Here is a 21,761-nt window from a genome sequence, read left to right on the forward strand (position 1 = left end):
GCTGCATGCCAAATATCCTTGGGCAAGATACTAACCCCATGTTTGCCTACTCAGAGGTGGCGCCAGTGTCCGGCAGACTCGCCTCTTGCCATGTGAATGGGTGGATGACTGAATGTAGTATGAAGTGCTTTGGGGTCCTTAGGGACTAAGTAAAGTGCTATACAAATGCAGGCCATTTACCATTTAGGGACATAGGGTTGTAAAAGTTCAAGAATGTAGGCTGGTGCTTGTCCTTGAAGTTTCAGAAACAGTATCTTAAAATGGACTCTTTCAGAACAGTCCATAAAATATGCTATTTATTTAGAAAGTCTTATTATAAACCCTATCTAATGAAAATTAGACTTGACAACTCTTAAAGCTTAGAAGAAGAGACAAAAAAAGTTTCAGACTCTTTGTTGCATTTGTGATGTGTTTATTTCCGAGCATAATATATATAACATAAAGCATCCAAGAGACATCACACAATCAAAGGATGTGACTGTTCAGTGGATTTTTTCAGGCTTATAATCGCTTGAAAGATAAACTTTGGACCACTTGTAACAGAACTGTCATTCTAAAAATCAAGTTTGCATGCGTGTTATATGATCTTATCTGATAAAGCAGAACAACGTGTAAGGATAAGCAGACAGCTGGTTTAAAAAGACCTCCAGTCCAGTATTTTCATCAAGATTTTGGTCGAAGACACAGACGGATCCATACAGATTGAAGAAGACGGTTTGGTAATGAAGCTAAAACAAAAAGTGGGAAATTCTGCTGTCATTATCTGTTCTTTTTTTTTTTTTCAATAAAAATTCAAATTAACCAGTGTTTTAAAGTTTTATATTTAATATGAAATTGGAAAGTTTAAGGACAGAAAAATATGTCCTTGTTTACAAAATTTTCAGTTCAGAAATCGGAACTTTGATTTATACCAACTTAAAAATTCTCTCAGTAAATATGCACTTATTCTTTTAAATGACCAGTAGACAAATTGACATAATACAGTCCCGATCAAAAGTTTAGGACCACTTGAAAATTGGCAAAAATCATATTTAATATGGTTGGATCCTTAACAAGGTTCCAAATAGAGCTTCAAGATGCAACAAGAAGAAATTGGAGTGAGAAAACACCGCACCTCCAAAAAAACCTGTGAACCCCCCCCCAAAAAAAAAGAAATCCAAGTTCCAAACATAACTCAGTAACAAGTAGGTACGCCGTTGACCACTTCAAAAATTCGTTGCGGCATGCTTGATGCTGCCCCTGGCTCTCTTTCTCTCTCTTTCCTTCCGGCTCTGTTCCTGTGCTTCCCCCGTCTTCCCAGCGCAAAACACAAGGCTCACGTGCGGAGTGAAGCGGAAAAAAAGTGCGAGAGTGGGTAAGAGAAAGAAAAAAAACCCCACCATGTCCCTAAAAAAAACATTAAGGAGCCAGTGTTGTGCCAAAAAGTGATTGTCTGCCAAAAACTGATTTCCGGTATTTGCCAAAAACTGATTGCTCGTATTTAAACTGCTATAAGTAACTTGTTGGGCTATAATATGTGAAACATATGTCAAATGCATCCCTCATGGATGACATAAAGTCATCTTGAGCCAGAAACAACATTCGTGTAACAAGGTAGAAGCCGCAATCAGTTTTTGGCAGCGACTTTTATATAACCTTTATTTATGCAGTTACAAAAATCTCATTAACATTAAAAATGTCTTTTGTAAGAGTAAGTTGGCAAAGAGGACAGCAGAAATGGCAGCAAATATTACAATAGTTCTGTAAAAATATTTTAAGTGGGGATAAAGGACCGGATTGGTTATAATGTAAGTACAATAACACAGAGTTATAAAGATACTTGAAAAACAGATAATTTTTTAATTCTATATGTAACCCCTTTGTAAACTCTGTTCACCGAAGTCTATTTACCAACATACGTAAAGATATTACACATAAAAAATACACAGAAACATTGGAAATCAGTTTTTGGCAGGCAATCACTTTTTGGCACAACACCGGCTTGCGTCGTTCACTTCAAAGATCCGGCTCTAAGAACCGTTTCAGTCGCGACCGACACATCACTACAAGACAAGACCGAGAGCAAAATCCGTCGAGACCAAGACAAGACCCAGACCACGTAAAAGTCTGGAGACATCCAACTCTAGTGTGTTCTGAAAGAAAAGTGGCCAAACATCCACGTAAGATGGATCAAAATATGAAAACAAAAAACTTTGTGCATTTTCCTGAATATTTACAGGATAAAATTAAGACAAAAACATGAGAACAAATACGAGTTCAAATAAAAACTAGGAAATTTATAGTATGTCTTGAGCATCATTGGTTAAAATAAAAATTTTAATTGTCGAAAAACTGTCCACTTACAATGCATTTACTGAGCATTTTTTATTACTGTAATTTCAGTCATTGTGTTAAACATTATGAAAACAAAATAAACCCAGATTTCTTCACTTACATGACGGCAGGCTTTGGGCATCGGTGATCAGTCATGTAATACGACTCCACGAGGCTTGGTTTAATTCTTCTTCGGTAAAACTTGAAGCAGCAGTTGTCGGGGCCATTTCCAGCTGAGGAAAAAGCATTAGAACATGTTTCATTAGACTTACTCAAAAAGTAAAACCTCTCCTTTATTAATGACATGATGATGATGAAGATTAACTCAGTTACATTGAGAGGAAATCAATCTGTGGTTTAGCACAGAGATACAGTTGAGACTATTTCCATCTGAGTAGAGAGCATTAAGATCACACTGTTTAAAAAGTATGAATGTCAAAATCCTCCTTGTTGTTAAATTAGGGCATTCCCAAGACTTTCAGAAAACTTGACCTCTGACCTTGAAATCAAGGTCACCATGATTCAAACTGATATTTGAATCCTGATATCTGATATTTTTAGTAGTTGCACCTGTGGTATCAATTTCAAAATCCTTCTCAAGTATCACATTTATAAAGTTGGCTGCTGATACTGCCCGCCCGTCTGGCAGGGTAGCACCAAAGTGATGAGGAAGATTAGGAACATGTCTTTGTTTTTAAAAGTTTTATATTTTATAGGGAAATTAGGGAATTTAACATAGAAATTATAGAATTAGAATAGAATAGAATTCAACTTTATTGTCATTGCACATGCACAGGTACAGGGCAACGAAATGCAGTTTGCATCCATCCAGAAGTGCTTTAGTGATATAGATATATTACAATATATATTAGCAATAATATAGATATGTAAGTATATTACAGAAATGGGTCTATTATGGTATGTTATAATGTACACGGTATGAAGTATGTTGTGAATATTCTATAACTATAAGTATGTACAGGCTGTAGTGAGTACAAGCTATGTACAGGGTATGAACAGGATATAAATATGAAAAACTATACAGAATATGAAATAAATAACTTTACAGAAATCAGAAATTACAGAAATTATGTCTTTAGTTGCATAATTTTCAGTTCAAAAATCTGAACTTTAAGTTGAGCCAGCTTCAAAATTCAGTCTCAATAAATATGTACTTATTTTTATAAATGTCCAGTACACAGACTGTCATATTATTAACACTTAAATGTGTATTTCAAACAACTGCCTGCCAGTAGTGTGTGTAACATATTATGAAAGCAAAGTAGTCAAACACGTAAAAACTGATCAAAATATGAAAACAAGTTTGTTCACGTACTGATCACTTCCAGATCAAACAGAGGTGTAGAGGTGATGTAACCTGACTTTTCATTTGCTTTAGAACCAGCATTCAAGTAATTCAAATACTAATGATGTGAGAATTCTGGTAGAAAAAAGAATTCACAAAATGTTTATCCATACTTTTGGAGACAGAAACACCAGAAGGGTATCTCATTTGTTGATCTTCTTGGTAAGGTGGTTGTTTCCACATAAAATCACGAGCTGTAGAGCGTCTGTGAGAAACTGACTCTGAGGGCATGGTGACTGATGGGAACTTCAGCTCCACTAAGGGGGAAGTAGTTGCTGTTGTCTCATCAAGGTCTCCTAAGGGTTGAAATACAGGACAAGATTATTTAGCTGTATACAAAGAGAATAATGTAAAAAAACAAAAACAAAAACAAAAAACAAAAACATTTTGTACATGAAGAGCTGAAACTATTCATTTAATTATTCACCAGTTAACTACATAATTTAGCAAGAGGGTATGGAAATTAATTATTCACAGATATTCAGGTAGCTTTGGCTAGTGTTTTATTTCCCTTAATAAATTATCATCATTTAAAAACTTATTTTATATTCAATTTCTACCTTTCTACCCCAAAATACTTTTTGAAGCCAGCTCTAAAATTCTATTACAATAAATATTTACTGATTTAGATAAACGTTCGGTCAGCAAACCAGCATCATGTGCGAAGGTGCCAAACAAACACAGGCCTTCTGCTGGACTGTCTCCAAATTGACTAAACATTTTATGGTATAAGTTTGAACGTAGTGACTGATGTGAGCATTTTGAACAATGTACAATGACTGATTAGTGCTGGTACAAAAGATTTGGCAAGTTGTTCATCCACATTTTAAGATACAAATTGTAAAAGCAGCAGCACTCACTTTTACCAGGAGGATATTCTCCTTGGAAAGGAGAGTTTGTTTGTTGTTTCACTCTAACACGAGGAGCTGCAGAGCTGCTGTGAGAAACCATCTCCGAGTGTGTGGTGACTCTTGGGACCTTCAGCTCCATTACAGAAGAAGAAGTAGTTGCTGTTGTCTCATCCAGGTCTCCTAAGGGTTGAAATACAGGACGACACTGTTTAACTGTATGGACTTGCACACATCTGCAAGTAACAAGTAACACTTTAAGGACATGAAAAGTGGCAGGTTAACCTTCCTAGACTGTGAGATTTCCATCAGAGATGGCAGACATTTAAAAGTTGGTGTATACCGTACGCATACAGATCAGTATTTTAAGGTTTGACTCTCATCATTCACTGGGTGTAATCAGGATATTACAACACAAAGCGAACACACAGACAAGGGGCCAGGGAAGCAGAAGAACATCACATCAAGAAGGCCCTGAGTAAATGTGCTCATCCCAGCTGGACCTTTGTCAATTCTGGAAAGGCACTTACAGAAAGCACCAGGCAATCCAGGACAACAGAACAACTACTGCCTAAGCAAAAACCATTTGTGATCCCTTATGTGTCAGGAGTATCTGAACAGTTGAGACACGTTTTCTCTAAACACTGTGTCTCTGTGGCTTTCACAAGGATGAGGTGCCCCAGCACAGATTAATACAGGGAGTGCAGAATTATTAGGCAAATGAGTATTTTGTCCACATCATCCTCTTCATGCATGTTGTCTTACTCCAAGCTGTATAGGCTCAAAAGCCTACTACCAATTAAGCATATTAGGTGATGTGCATCTCTGTAATGAGAAGGGGTGTGGTCTAATGACATCAACATCCTATATCAGGTGTGCATAATTATTAGGCAACGTCCTTTCCTTTGGCAAAATGGGTCAAAAGAAGGACTTGACAGGCTCAGAAAAGTCAAAAATAGTGAGATATCTTGCAGAGGGATGCAGCAGTCTCAAAATTGCAAAGCTTCTGAAGCGTGATCAACGAACAATCAAGCGTTTCATTCAAAATAGTCAACAGGGTCGCAAGAAGCGTGTGGAAAAACCAAGGCGCAAAATAACTGCCCATGAACTGAGAAAAGTCAAGCGTGCAGCTGCCAAGATGCCACTTGCCACCAGTTTGGCCATATTTCAGAGCTGCAACATCACTGGAGTGCCCAAAAGCACAAGGTGTGCAATACTCAGAGACATGGCCAAGGTAAGAAAGGCTGAAAGACGACCACCACTGAACAAGACACACAAGCTGAAACGTCAAGACTGGGCCAAGAAATATCTCAAGACTGGTTTTTCTAAGGTTTTATGGACTGATGAAATGAAAGTGAGTCTTGATGGGCCAGATGGATGGGCCCGTGGCTGGATTGGTAAAGGGCAGAGAGCTCCAGTCCGACTCAGACGCCAGCAAGGTGGAGGTGGAGTACTGGTTTGGGCTGGTATCATCAAAGATGAGCTTGTGGGGCCTTTTCGGGTTGAGGATGGAGTCAAGCTCAACTCCCAGTCCTACTGCCAGTTTCTGGAAGACACCTTCTTCAAGCAGTGGTACAGGAAGAAGTCTGCATCCTTCAAGAAAAACATGATTTTCATGCAGGACAATGCTCCACCACACGCGTCCAAGTACTTCCACAGCGTGGCTGGCAAGAAAGGGTATAAAAGAAGAAAAACTAATGACATGGCCACCTTGTTCACCTGATCTGAACCCCATTGAGAACCTGTGGTCCATCATCAAATGTGAGATTTACAAGGAGGGAAAACAGTACACCTCTCTGAACAGTGTCTGGGAGGCTGTGGTTGCTGCTGCACGCAATGTTGATGGTGAACAGATCAAAACACTGACAGAATCCATGGATGGCAGGCTTTTGAGTGTCCTTGCAAAGAAAGGTGGCTATATTGGTCGCTGATTTGTTTTTGTTTTGTTTTTGAATGTCAGAAATGTATATTTGTGAATGTGGAGATGTTATATTGGTTTCACTGGTAAAAATAAATAATTGAAATGGGTATATATTTGTTTTTTGTTAAGTTGCCTAATAATTATGCACAGTAATAGTCACCTGCACACACAGATATCCCCCTAAAATAGCTAAAACTAAAAACAAACTAAAAACTACTTCCAAAAACATTCAGCTTTGATATTAATGAGTTTTTTGGGTTCATTGAGAACATGGTTGTTGTTCAATAATAACATTATTCCTCAAAAATACAACTTGCCTAATAATTCTGCACTCCCTGTATAGTGTACATGTCATGACCTACAAGCAGGCAGGACCCAAATGCAGACACACAGGCAAAACTTAAACTCAAAAACCAACGCTTTATTTGCTGAAAGGTGATACAAAAACTAAACTGGGAAGCCTAAACTCACAGGGAGAGTCACACAGCTATGAGGGAGATCACTACACAGGACTGAGGAAGACGCTGACATAAATACACAGAAGGCAAACGAGGGAAGTGAAGACACAAGAGGAACACAGCTGACACAAATTAACATGATTTCACAGAGGAAGCAAAACAAGATACGTGGAACATGGAAAAACGAGACCTTCACAATAAAATAGAAAACTGGGGAACAGGACAAAGGAGTGGAGGAGAGGCAGGTGAAAGGGAGCAAGGGAACACGAGGGAGAAACAGGAGACAGGTGAGACATGACGGACTGGGGAAACATGGGTAAACATAATGGAATAAAATACATGGAGGGGAAACAAGGCACAAGAACAAACAGAGACACGTAGAGGGAGACACAAAGGGCAACGACAAAAGGGGAAACTATTAAATAATCAAGGAACTAAACAGGGACCAAAAGAAACTCAAAACAGGATAACCAGGCACTATGGAAATAAACTTAAGACTAGTAAAGAGAACTTATACATAGATCATTAAGAAAATGACAAAAACACAGGAAAACTCAAAACGCTGGGTCAAATGACCCAGGATCATAACAATACACTGTTAAGTGCCAGCAGGATTGCCACAATTTATACATCTTGGAAACCAAACAACCTTTGGCAAAGCGGATGGCACAACACAGAAGAGCTACCTCGTCAGGCCAGGACTCTGCAGTTTATTTACACCTACAGGTCAGTGGACACTCTTTCAATGATGAGGATGTACACATCCTGGACAGGGAGGAACGCTGGTTTGAGCGCGGAGTCAAGGAGGCCATTTACGTGAAAAGAAAATGACCATCTCTGAATCAAGGAGGGGGCCTAAGGGTACATCATTCACCATGATTGCAGCCATTCCCCAACTCTCTATGAATGGTACTCATGACCATTGATCAGTGGTCTTTGATAGGTGGTTGTTGATCAATGGTCATGAGAATTTGCATATTAATGATGAAGAAACCAACCTCACAGACCACTGTTCATACAGTGGGCTATTAAAGCTATTGTGCAAAGGTATAAAAACACCACTGCACTCTACAGGAAGGTCCACAGTCGTCTCTATTTTCTGTAAGTCTGTTTTCACACTGAAAACGCTAAAATGTTCCAGATCAACTTTTATGGATTTCCTTACCTGGATGATTGAGCATGCAGCAAGATTAAAGTTTTATCTTGATGCATAAGATAACACTTTAGGCTTACTTTAAACTTCTTTCCAGGAAGACAAAAACTTCTCAAAACACTATAGGCCCTCCTACACATGGTATATTTCAGGAAAGGTGACACCATTTTCTATAGAACTAAATAGTGAATAGTTAGTGGTTTTGTACATTTTGATCTCTAAAGCTCTCTTCTCTGGAGTCTTGATTTTGATTTGAGCAGTGATAAAAGCAGAAAAGAAGCTTACTTTTTAAGCTTGTGTTGGTGGAGTTGGTTTTATTATCAGGGATGTAGACTGCTGGTACACTTGATATCCAGTTTATGTCAGGTGGAAGCTGAATACAAAACTCTCTCAACAGAATTTCCTCATCAGAGATGCTGGTGCTTCTTCTCTTCACAAAAACTGCAAATGAAAAGACACCATCTCAAAACGATCAATCTACACTTTGTAATTGTATTTGAAACAAGAAATATTATTGGAGGCATAATTTTCCATGAACATTTTCTAATTACAAAACCAAAAGCAAAGCTCTTACCTGGAACAAGATGCGGAGGTAAAAAGAAAGCAATCCACATGATGTTTAGTAGAGCTACGATAATATGAGTCCACTGCATGTTTCTGTGTGTGTCTGTACTGCATCTGCACATGCACCTGGCACTGTGAGCACAGTAACAGATGGTGTGCAATAAAGGCATGCGAAAAGATGCACAGCAGCCCTCAGATATTTAAAATAACTTCATCTCTCTCTGTGGGTTTTTGTGGGTTTCTAAATCGAGCAATTTCTCATTTAACTAGAAAGCCAACAGCACATGATCTTCAGAGTACCTGGACCCCAGAGCACAAATTGTACCATCAGTGCTATTAACCAAAGCTTATTGTACAAATGACAATGAGTTCACTGTTCTCAAGCTGCCTGAACATTCATTCGAGCTATTGATATTGTTTATATCCATGCTGCCCCTCCACAATGCAATGCCTTTTATCATAGGTGATCATTTTTCTTCACTTATTGTCTCCCATATGAAAAAAGTTTGATGATCCTGTGCTCTCTCATTACATTTAAATACAGTTCTTACAAAATCATGTAAGGATATGTGATGATCATTTAATTCACAAATACTAGATGCATATATATTGATGAGAATGGAATGAGATTGAAAACAATATGAAGCCCCCATGTTGCTCATTAATGTCCTAGAAACACAGTCTGTCAGGTAGTCTGTGGTCCAGGAAACAAAGGAGGAATCTTCTTCCATCTCTGTGAGCTTGTGTTTGAGTATATTTGGATAGATAGTTGTTAGAGTAATTTGGTTTAAAGTTGCCATTGTTATGCTTAAAACTGTAAACTTTGTCCTGAACTGCATGTTCACATATTTTTGTGTTCCTCCCCTACATCTAGGATGGTGGGAGAAGCTATAGCTATAGTGTTCAACTGCAGGCACATTCTATGTAAGATTCTGGGTTGCTTATTTAGTAAGGAATGTTTACTTCCTGCCATTTTTGGGCTCACCTATTCCACATAACAAAATTGGTATGGCCCAGATCTGGCCCACACAGTGTGCGTACACATGGCCCACATGTTGGCTACCATAGCAGTTTAGTATTGCAACATGGCATTTGGGTCTTCTAACTAAAATAGGAAAATAGGAACATATAGAGTGCCATCATTGCCAGACCTGGCCCACATCTGGTTGACATACACCCTGCCATGACACCAGTCAGTCAGAAGTGCCGGTTTGATGCCGGCTAGACTAAAACCTTGAGTCCTAGAAAATAAGGGAATAAAGACTTTTAGGCTGGCTTAAGACTTTTGCACAGTAATGTGCATTGACCATTGTGAAAACATTATCTTTTCATCCTCATTCCTTTTTGTCAAGATGTGATTGTAGTGCAGACTTTCATCTTGTCAGTAAGTGTGACAATAAGGCAAACACACACACACACACACACACACACACACACACACAGTCCCTTTAACTTTTATGACACACCATATGGGTTTTACAATGGGGTTGTGTGTTCACTGAATAAAGGCTGCCTACTTCAAAAAACATTCCATAATGTATATTAAAAAACTAATAAAATACATGTTCTTAACAACATATTCAGCCATGGTGGGAGTGGACCCTAACCCAGCAAGAACAAGGGTAGCTGCAGTGGACAGTTATCATCGCAAAGCCTCAATAACAATTTTCAGAGTAAAATTTGTAGAGAGTATGAAATTTCAAGTTTGGCCTGATGATGGCAGTGTTTTTTCACTTCTAGACTGCCAAAAGCCAGTCACTGTTACACAGAATTGTGTGTGTTTAGTCTTATTGTCACATGATGTTGCATCATGAATAACACCTTGGCTCGTGTGATTAGGTAGAGGATCTTGCGGGGAAACTCCCACAGGGCTTAAATCTGCGACTCTCCACATTTGACCCTAGAACTGAAGAAGCTTCTTGGATGAGAGGGTGAAACGTCTTCAAGGAAACTTACAGAAGTCCAGATGCTTTTCTTTCCAAGCTCCTTAGACTACGATGACCTGGATGACTGAGAACCTTTACAGACAGATACAGGTCAAAGGTCAGGCATTGGTATAAAAGCTGGCTAATGTCAGCATGTTGTAATAAAAAACATTTTCAAATATTATAATGTTTGTGTAGCTCTTGCCCTTCGGGGTTGTTGTGCATTCTGAGTGCTCTTGTTATTTTTAAAGTGGTCTTGAGCTTCAGTTCTCCAGGCTTTCTTTTTGAGTTTTTCTTTCTTTGGCTGCTTTTCCACTTATTTCAGCCCTTGTAATTGAGCATTTTCAGAAGAATGTTTTCTTGTTTGTTAAGTCACCTAACACTGACCTGTGAATCACTGAACTCAAGAGATGAACCACTTTTGTGTACAAATAACAGACAACTTAGCAAAGAACCTATTTTAAATTGTATCTTTGTTATTAGAAGCCTGTCACAAAACAAACATTTGTTCTTATTATTTTAATTAAATCTACAACAAATGCAAAGGGAAACACAGTTGAGAGGAAAAGAAAAAAATCTGCATTTTATGCCCACTGATTCCCGAGGAGCTACTAGCCAAAGCTTAGCATTTCTTGATATGGTGAGTATTGTGTTCTGGGAAAAAAATCATGAAAATGGACAAGAAAAAAACGAAAATTCGAAAGCATAAATAAACTTGATACAGAAGATCTGAGTGCTGCATCTGCACCTTCGATTCATCTACTGCATCATCAGAAATGATCTCAATGGATGTGAAGCCATTCTTAAGAAAGGGAAAGTAGGAGAAAAAGGCTGGGGCATGACAAATTACACAAGAGTTACAGTTAAAATCAGTATTAAAAGGCCTCAAATCAAGTCAGTACATAGGCAGGTCAGGAGAGAGGTACAATAATGTGCTTTTACAGACATCTGTGAAACATGGTGGGGGTTCTGTCCTGGTTTGACAATAAACTGGACTGGGATAAAAACACCACTGCACTCTACAGGAAGGTCCAGAGTCGTCTCTATTTTCTGAGGCGGCTGAAGTCTTTCAACATCTGTTCGACAATGCTCAGGATTTTCTATAAGTCTGTTGTGGCCAGTGACGTCCTCTATGCTACCTCAATGCAGGACAAGTTGAGATTACCCAAATGCACCACTGAACGGCACAAGAAACCGACGTCTGGTTCCATCCCAGAAGGAGACATGAACTGCTTTAGGGTTGTGTCAGGAAGGGGACCTGTTGTTAAAACTCAAATGTGCAGAGCTACCTGCTCTGGTGGTCACTCACGAATAAAGAATCAGCTGAGAGTAACTCCCTCTATACAGTACCATGTGGCAACTGGCCACATGCCCGAATAAGTACTTATTTTTTTAAATGACCAGTAGACAAAATGTCATAATATAAACACTTAAATGTGTATTTCAAACAATTTACAAGCAAAATAGCCAAACATCCATGTAAAATTGATCAAATTATGAAAACAAGTTTGTGCATTTTTCTTGAACATTTACAGGATAAAATTAAAAGACAATAGTAGGAGAACAAATACAAGTTCAAATAAAAAGTATCAAACTTATACTATGTCCTGAGCATCATGTGTAAAATGACAAGTTTTAATTATCCAAAAAATGTCCTGTTACAATGATCATACTGCATAATTTTCAGTCACTGTGTTAAACATTATAAATTAAAATAAACCCAGTTTTCTTCACTTACATGATGGCAGACTTTGGGCATCGGTGATCAGTCAGTCGATACGACTTGATGAGGTTTGCTTGAATTCTTCCCGGGTACAACTTGAAACAGCAGTTGTCGGGACCATTTGCATCTGAAGAAAAAGACGTTTCATTACACTTACTCAAAAAACAAAACCTCTCTTTTAATGATGACATTTAAGGTAATCTTACTGTTGCAGTTAACTGGACCAGCCGGCGAGCACTGTGAGGGTCATGTTTTTTGACTTTTCCAGTGCTTTCAACACCATCAGGCCGACCCTCCTGGGTGATAAGTTAGCAGCGATGCAGGTGGATGCTTCTCTGGTGTCCTGGATTGTTGATTACCTGACAGGAAGACCACAATATGTACGTCTCCCACAGTGTGTGTCTGACAAGGTGATCAGCAACACAGGGGCACCACAGGGGACTGTCCTCTCCCCCTTCCTCTTCACCCTCTACACCACAGACTTCAGCCACTGCACAGAGACCTGCCATCTTCAGAAGTTTTCTGATGACTCTGCGGTGGTTGGATGCATCAGCAGGGATGATGAGACAGAGTACCGGGCTGTGGTCGACTCCTTTGTCACGTGGTGTGAGCAGAATCATCTGCAGCTCAACGTGGCAAAGACCAAGGAACTGATCGTGGACTTCAGGAAGACCAGGAAACACTTGACCCCTGTTTCAATCCAGGGGGTCAGTGTTGACATCGTGGAGGACTATAAATACCTTGGAGTACACATTGACAATAAACTGGACTGGGCTAAAAACACCACAGCACTTTACAGGAAGGGCCAGAGTCGTCTCTATTTTTTGAGGCGACTGAGGTCCTTCAACATATGCCAGAAAATGCTGAGGATTTTCTATGAGTCTGTTGTGGCCAGTGCGATCCTCTATGCTGTTGCATGCTGGGGGAGCAGGCTGAGGGTCGCAGATGCCAACAGACTTAATAAACTAATCCGTAAGGCCAGTAATGTTGTGGGGATGGAGCTTGACACCCTCAAGGTGGTGTCGGAGAGGCGGATGCTGTCCAAGATAAAGACAATGTTGGATAACACCTCCCACCCACTCCATGACATGCTGGTCAGTCACAGGAGCACGTTCAGTGAGAGACTGAGATTACCGAAAAGCACCACTGAACGACACAGGAAATCATTCCTGCCTGTGGCCATCTCCCTGTACAACGCATCCACTTAACACACTGTTTGCTGCTACAACTACACATGTTTCTTTTCCAACTATTTATTTATGAGTGAAGTATGTATGTGTATATATGTATATATTGTACTATTCTTAGTTAGTGTATTGTCTGTCTTGTCTTAATGTTGGTTTAAAATGGAGCACTGTAACAAAAAATAATTTCCCCCAGGGATTAATAAAGTATTCTGATTCTGATTCTGATTCTGAACTGCAGACAACAAAGCAGCTCCAAGGATGCACAGCAAAAGGAACTGAGTGGTTTTCATTATGATTCCTCAGGAGTTGATGATGATGATGACGATAAAGACCTCTCCAGTGTGTCCTGGGTCTACCCCAGGCCTTCTCCTGATTGGACATGCCCGGCCGAAACCCCTTAACATTATGCCTCAAGTGGCTCCTTTCTAAGTGTAAGAGGGAGGATAAGAAGGACAGACGCAACAACATTGTCATCCCCTGTGTAGCTGGTGTATCAGAAAAACTCAGGAGAGTTTTCTCCAAGCATGACATCCCGGTGCATTTCAGACCCAGCAACACGCTCAGACAAAAACTGGTTCACCCAAAAGACAGCTGCTGTCCTATTATTTAGAAGCAAGGGCTTCTAAATATTAGGTGGTGTGCTGTTACATTTATCAAGATCAATACTTTTTTTTTTTAAAGGTACATAGGGTGTCATTGGTGTGAAAGAGGGAGGGTGGATGTGGTTTCAAAAATTGCTGAAAATGCCTCTGACAGAACTTTTCATTCGGTTACATTGACAGGAAATGAAGCTGTGGTTTAACCCAGCGATGCAGCTCAAAGCATGACACTGTTAACAAAACTAACTTCTACACCCCCCTCGCCCAAAAGTTAAAAAATATATATGTCACAAAATATTAGGACCACAAAAAAAACACTAAAAAATTGGTGATCAGTCAGCTAATATGACTCCATGAAGTGTGCTTTAATTCTTCTTGGTACAACCTTCAGCAGCAGTTGTTGGGACTATTTCCATCTGATTAAAGAAGATTAAGATCAAACAGTTTAAAACGTATAAAAATAAAAAAAATATTGATGATCACCAGAGCTACCCCTCATCCTCCTTGTAGATAAGCAAATGGTATGAATTTCAAAGTCCACAGCTCTTTGTTCTCAAATTATCGCATTCCCAAGACTTTCAGAAAACTTGACCTCTGACCTTGAGATCACCTTGACTTGAGAAGGTCACAGGACTCAGACTTATACACTATTTTAGGTAGCTGCACCTGAGGTATCAATTTCAGAATCCTACACAAGTTATCTGATTCACAAACATGGGTGTTGATGCAGCCCGCTCATCTGGCAGGGTAGCCCCAAAATGTTGAGGAAGACAAGGAAAATTTCTTTGAATTAAAATTTTTCTAAAGTGTTATACTTTATAGGGAAATTAGGGAATTTAACATGGAAAAAATTTCTTTGTTTGCATAATTTTCAGTTTAGAAATCTGAACTTTGAGGCACCAGACAAAGAGCGATTCAGAAGACCCCTATGAGCAGAACACCAAGGGAACAGTTCACCCTGCCCAGGATAGGGTTACTGGGGCCCCGCCCCCGAGCCAGGCCTGGGGAGGGTGCCCGCGGGCGAGCGTCTGGCCACCAGACTTCGGTCCATGGGGCCCGTCCGAGCACAGCCCGAAAAAGTGACACGGGCCCATCATCCTGCAGGCCAACAGGAGGCACCGTGCATTGTATGCCGGGCTGCAATCAGGACCAGAGGCCCTGGCGGACCAATCCCCGGCTACCAAGACTGGCAACTGGGACATGGAATGTCACCTCTCTGGTGGGGAGGACCCTGAGTTAGTGTGTGAGGTTGAGAGGTACCGGCTAGATAACTATTCTCCTGGAGAGGGCTTGGACTCTGTCTCAGTCTGGAGTTGCCCCTGGTGAGAGGCGGGCTGGAATGGGTATCCTAGTATCCCCTCAGCTTGCTGCCTGTACGTGGTGAAGAGAGAGCTGAGTGTAAAAGCAAAGCTCTCAATTTACCGGTCAATCTAAGTCCCTACCCTCACCTATGGCCGTTCAGTTGTTGTCTCGCTCTAACATCACAAGCTGCAGAGCTGCTGCGAGAACAGGAGTACACGAAAAGCTGAAACTTTCTATTTAAAAACTGTATTTTATATTCAATTTCGATCTTTAGGAGGGGGAAAGACCCTACTATCTCAGTGTTGCAGAAGAAATCGAGACTAATTACATCAGCTTCTATTGTCCAATTTTTTGTAAGCCTGTTTGACTTGCAGCCTCAGTTTCCTATTCTTAGCAGCCGGTCTTGTGCTGCTCTATCCCATCTGCTCCAATTTATGACATGCTGTTCATTCAGAGATGCTCTTCTTCTTCATTACCATGCAAAATTCAAATTTACTTGAATGACCTTATGTCCATAAGTTTAGAACCCAACTATATCTACTGTGGGAATTTAAATATTTAAGGAGAAAATAAGAATTAAAGTCTTCCAGGTTCCAATTTAAAATAAGTCATCTATATAATATATGAGGCATGACCCCTTTTAGCTTCCGTTTTGGTTTTTTATATATATATATATATATATATATATATATATATATATATATATATATATATATACACTTCTGTATGTATAGAAGTGTATAGGAGAGAAGTGTAGTCGGATGGTAACAAAGAGAGGGAAGGTAGTCAGAACTGAGGGGATTGAACTACCAGAAGGCAACATTGCAGACATAGAGGACAGTTACAAGTACCTGGGGATCCCGCAGGCAAATGGGAACCATGAAGAGGCCGCTAGAAAGGCTGCAACCAACAAGTACCTGCAGAGGGTCAGGCAAGTCCTGAGGAGTCAGCTGAATGGTAAGAACAAGATCCGGGCCATCAACACGTACGCCCTGCCCGTGATCAGGTACCCTGCTGGGGTAATAGGCTGGCCAAAGGAGGAGATAGAAGCCACTGACATAAAGACAAGAAAGCTCCTTACCATGCATGGAGGGTTTCACCCCAAGTCCAGCACCCTGAGGCTGTACGCTAAGCGGAAGGAAGGGGGTCGGGGACTGGTCAGTGTCAGCACCACAGTCCAGGATGAGACAATGAACATCCAAGAATACATTGGGAAGATGGCCCCAACTGACCGAGTGCTCAGTGAATACCTCAGGCAGCAGAAACCCAATAAAGAGGAGGGAGACGAGGAACCATCATGGAAGGACAGGCCCCTGCACGGTATGTACCACCGGCAGATAGAGGAGGTGGCTGATATCCAGAAATCCTACCAGTGGCTGGACAAAGCTGGACTGAAAGACAGCACAGAGGCACTAATCATGGCAGCACAAGAACAAGCTCTGAGTACAAGATCCATAGAGGCTGGGGTCTATCACACCAGGCAAGACCCCAGGTGCAGGCTGTGTAAAGATGCCCCAGAGACAATCCAACACATAACAGCAGGGTGCAAGATGCTAGCAGGCAAGGCATACATGGAACGCCATAACCAGGTGGCTGGCATAGTGTACAGGAACATCTGTGCCGAGTATAACCTGGAAGTCCCGAGGTCAAAATGGGAGATGCCCCCAAGGGTGGTGGAGAATGACCGAGCTAAGATCCTGTGGGACTTCCAGATACAGACGGACAAAATGGTGGTGGCTAACCAACCGGACATAGTGGTGGTAGACAAACAGAAGAAGACGGCCGTAGTGATCGATGTAGCGGTTCCGAATGACAGCAATATCAGGAAGAAGGAACATGAGAAGCTGGAGAAATACCAAGGGCTCAGAGAAGAGCTCGAGAGGATGTGGAGGGTGAAGGTAACGGTGGTCCCCGTGGTAATCGGAGCACTAGGTGCGGTGACTCCCAAGCTAGGCGAGTGGCTCCAGCAGATCCCGGGAATAACATCGGAGATCTCTGTCCAGAAGAGCGCAGTCCTGGGAACAGCTAAGATACTGCGCAGGACCCTCAAGCTCCCAGGCCTCTGGTAGAGGACCCGAGCTTGAAGGATAAACCGCCCGCAGGGGCGTGCTGGGTGTGTATATATATATATATATATATATATATATATATATATATAAAACAAGCCGAAAAGCAGCACGAGGGATCAGTAAAGCTGCAGAAGAAGATCAGCAGTAGCTTGGAGGTATGCTGACAAATCCATGGATACAGATTGCTTCTAATTTCTTTCATTATGAGCAATAGCAGTGATATTTGTCATCTCTCTTGTATCAGTGCCTGTCACATATAAAGGAGAAGCTGCGCTGGTGCCAGATGGAGGTCAAGGTGAAGAGAGAGCAACTGACTGAGGTGGAGGCCGTGGTGGCTGGGAAGAGGGACCACCTAACCAGGGTCAAGCAAGAAAACAGTCGCCTGCACAGACAAAACCTGAGGTTGAAGGAGCAGCGTGGGCTGCTGGGCAACAGGGTCCTGCTGCAGGACTTTGATGATACTGTGAATGCCTCTGACCAACTGGAGGAACAACTAGAACATCTGAAGTGCCGGCAAGCCGAGATCCTCTTCAGCTGTGGCGGGTGGAAGAGTCAATAATGACTAAAACTTTATCTCAGGTTTCAAAAAGCTATGAAAAAAATGAGAAAAGAACACATTTAGCTGACAAGGAGCTAACAAGAATGAGAACGAGCACTAGCCCTTAGAGTTTGATTAGAGTGTAGAGTCTCACTGTAAACTAAGCCTGCGTGCAGTAAAACTTGGAAAACCATAATCTGGATAAGAAGTCATGGTCGGGATTCCATGCATCCTCTCAAAAAAGATTATCATCTTAGATAAGGTGACTCAGACATGTTGAATGCAATCTTAAAAACACTGATAGAAATAAAGATACATTTTTGTGCAGTTTTTGTATTTTAATATGAAAATTTACTTTTTTTTTTACCAGAAGGTTTTAGTGTATTTGTCCTGTAGTAAAAAGAAAAATAATTAATTTAATGTAATTTTACAAAGACAACATAGTAGCAGTTAATACTGTCACCTCACAACTAGAAGGTTGTATATTTATAGTTCATGGCTGGCTTCAGCTTCTGTGTGAGAATAACTGGTGATTTTGAATTGCCTGTAGGTGAAGATGTGAGGCAGACCGTCTCTAAAGTTTCACAATTTATTTACACACAAACACCAGGTGCAGATATATACAGGTGAGGGGGTACGGGAAGAGGGTCTCCGGGGAACACAGGCACGGGCAGGGAGACACAGGGCTATATACACAATCCTTCACTGATGCTCAGGTTAGCTCGGACTCCGGCTTTAGCTCACCAAACAGCGGTCCTCAGGCTGACGAGAAATCTGGCACAGGGAGGAAGAACAGGTAAGTTGCGGCACGAAAGAAACTCGTGGAAAAGCTCAGACTTGCAATGACACTGACAAGTGTTACACAATAATCCAGCGAAGAAGCATTCTCGGCAGCCGCCTTAAGAAGTGAGCGTGGTGATGAGACAATTGCTTGCAGGTGTCTGAGCCAGGGGCTGGAGTCATCATGACTATGCCCCGGTAGAGCGCAGTGTGCGGGAGGAGAGAGAGAGACGCAACACAACAGAAACACTTGTAGCCATACAGAGTCAGCCGAGAAGGCACAGGGTCATGACATATTATCATAGCTAAGTGTCTTTCAAACGGACTACAGTTTTTCACACCAGCAACATTTTGTACCAAAAGTCAGAAGAGGCTCACAAATACTTTTAAATAATTTTTAGAGGAGCATTTTATTGTCACATCACTGTTCAGTCTCAGCACCCAGACATGTCTGAACCATTCCTCCCTACTAATCATTTACACACTCCATATATATATATATATATATATAGCGTAGTGGTTAGACTACACGCCTTTGGAACCCAGGATCGCAAGTTCGCCCCAGGCAGTTCGATTCCTGCCTGGGGCGTCTGTATCCAGTGACCTGAAAAATAGGATAATGGCCAAGCTTGAAACCTGGATCCCCCGTAGCCGGTTACCAAGATTACGTGAAGTACCCTCAGAAGGTCTGCTAGATGATGTTAATGCAGCACTACGGACAATACCTACAACCACGATTACCGACACTAACAAGCTGATCTACAATACGGCAGCAGTGATCAGTGAGATGCTTGGCTACAAGTTGAACAGCCACAAGGGGCAGTACCCTCCATGGAGAAGGAGGCTAGAGGGCAAGATCAAAGTAGCACGAAGGGAGGTTAGCAGAAAGGTGCGACAAAGAAGGTGCATAAGAAATACAGCAAGCTGTCCATACCTGAGGCCTTGGAAACTGCCAAGCAAAGACTCACAGCCTTGGCCAGCCGCTTGAGGAGGTACACCAGAGAGATAGAAGGCAGGAGAATAAACCAGCTGTTCTCCACAGAACCAGCAAAGGTGTACTCTCAGTGGCAAGGGAACAATAATAATAAGAGAACAGCACCACCAAGGCTGGAGAGGGAGCAATACTGGAAGAGCATATGGGAGAAGGACGCAACCCATAACGGCAATGCTCAGTGGCTAGTGGATCTGAGGGCAGACCACAGCGACCTCCCTGAACAGGGTCCAGTAACCATCACAGTGGCAGATATCCAAGAAAGGGTCTCCAGTATGAAGAGTTGGACAGCACCAGGGCCCGACATGGTTCACGCCTACTGGCTAAAGAAGCTGACTGCACTCCACGAGCGTCTGGCAGCACAAATGAACCAGCTGCTAGTTAACGAGAGACACCCGGAATAGCTAACCGAAGGTCGGACGGTCCTGATCCCCAAGGACCCCAAGAAGGGACCGGTCCCCTCCAACTACCGACCAATAACCTGCCTCAGTACTACATGGAAGCTCCTGTCAGGCATCATATCGGCTAAGATGAACAGGCACATGGGTCAATACATGAGTGGGACACAGAAAGGAATTGGCAAGAATACCAGAGGCGCAAAACACCAGCTACTGGTAGACAGAACAGTCAGCCGAGACTGCAAGACCAGACTGACCAACCTGTGCACTGCCTGGATTGATTACAAGAAGGCCTATGACTCAATGCCCCACAGCTGGATACTGGAATGCCTAGAATTGTACAAGATCAATGGGACCCTAAGAGCCTTCATCAGGAACTCAATGGGGATGTGGCGTACAACACTAGAGGCCAACTCCAAGCCCATAGCACAAGTCACCATCAAGTGCGGGATCTACCAAGGAGATGCTCTGTCCCCACTGCTGTTCTGCATAGGCCTGAACCCCCTCAGTGAGATCATTAACAAGACTGGCTACGGATACCGACTACGGAACGGAGCAGTTGTCAGCCACCTCCTGTACATGGATGACATCAAGCTGTATGCCAAGAGTGAACGAGACATCGATTCACTGATCCACACTACCAGGCTATACAGCAATGACATTGGAATGTCGTTCGGACTGGAGAAGTGTAGTCGGATGGTAACAAAGAGAGGGAAGGTAGTCAGAACTGAGGGGATTGAACTACCAGAAGGCAACATTGCAGACATAGAGGACAGTTACAAGTACCTGGGGATCCCGCAGGCGAATGGGAACCATGAAGAGGCCGCTAGAAAGGCTGCAACCACCAAGTACCTGCAGAGGGTCAGGCAAGTCCTGAGGAGTCAGCTGAATGGTAAGAACAAGATCCGGGCCATCAACACGTACGCCCTGCCCGTGATCAGGTACCCTGCTGGGGTAATAGGCTGGCCAAAGGAGGAGATAGAAGCCACTGACATAAAGACAAGAAAGCTCCTTACCATGCATGGAGGGTTTCACCCCAAGTCCAGCACCCTGAGGCTGTACGCTAAGCGGAAGGAAGGGGGCCGGGGACTGGTGAGTGTCAGCACCACAGTCCAGGATGAGACAACAAACATCCAAGAATACATTGGGAAGATGGCCCCAACTGACCGAGTGCTCAGTGAATACCTCAGGCAGCAGAAACCCAAGAAAGAGGAGGGAGACGAGGAACCATCATGGAAGGACAGGCCCCTGCACGGTATGTACCACCGGCAGATAGAGGAGGTGGCTGATATCCAGAAAGCCTACCAGTGGCTGGACAAAGCTGGACTGAAAGACAGCACAGAGGCACTAATCATGGCAGCACAAGAACAAGCTCTGAGTACAAGATCCATAGAGGCTGGGGTCTATCACACCAGGCAAGACCCCAGGTGCAGGCTGTGTAAAGATGCCCCAGAGACAATCCAGCACATAACAGCAGGGTGCAAGATGCTAGCAGGCAAGGCATACATGGAACGCCATAACCAAGTGGCCGGCATAGTGTACAGGAACATCTGTGCCGAGTATAACCTGGAAGTCCCGAGGTCAAAATGGGAGATGCCCCCAAGGGTGGTGGAGAATGACCGAGCT

The 21,761-nt window shown here is 42.2% G+C and overlaps 1 protein-coding gene across 1 annotated transcript in view; it reads right to left on the bottom strand.

Moving 5' to 3' along the window:
- Nucleotides 1-513: 513 nt before the first annotated feature.
- Nucleotides 514-21,761, bottom strand: part of LOC120739090 — a 50,888-nt gene continuing 29,640 nt past the window's right edge. Inside the window, exons 5-6 of the mRNA XM_040040756.1 lie at nucleotides 2,435-2,546; nucleotides 514-728 (exon numbers count right to left, since the gene is read on the bottom strand). Of these exons, the coding sequence (XP_039896690.1) occupies nucleotides 635-728; nucleotides 2,435-2,546 (206 nt within the window). The 3' untranslated portion in view covers nucleotides 514-634. The remainder of the gene's footprint in view (nucleotides 729-2,434; nucleotides 2,547-21,761) is intronic.

This window comes from Simochromis diagramma, unplaced genomic scaffold, assembly GCF_900408965.1.
Source record: "Simochromis diagramma unplaced genomic scaffold, fSimDia1.1 OVJJ01000317.1, whole genome shotgun sequence".
Classification (NCBI taxonomy): Eukaryota; Metazoa; Chordata; class Actinopteri; order Cichliformes; family Cichlidae; genus Simochromis; species Simochromis diagramma.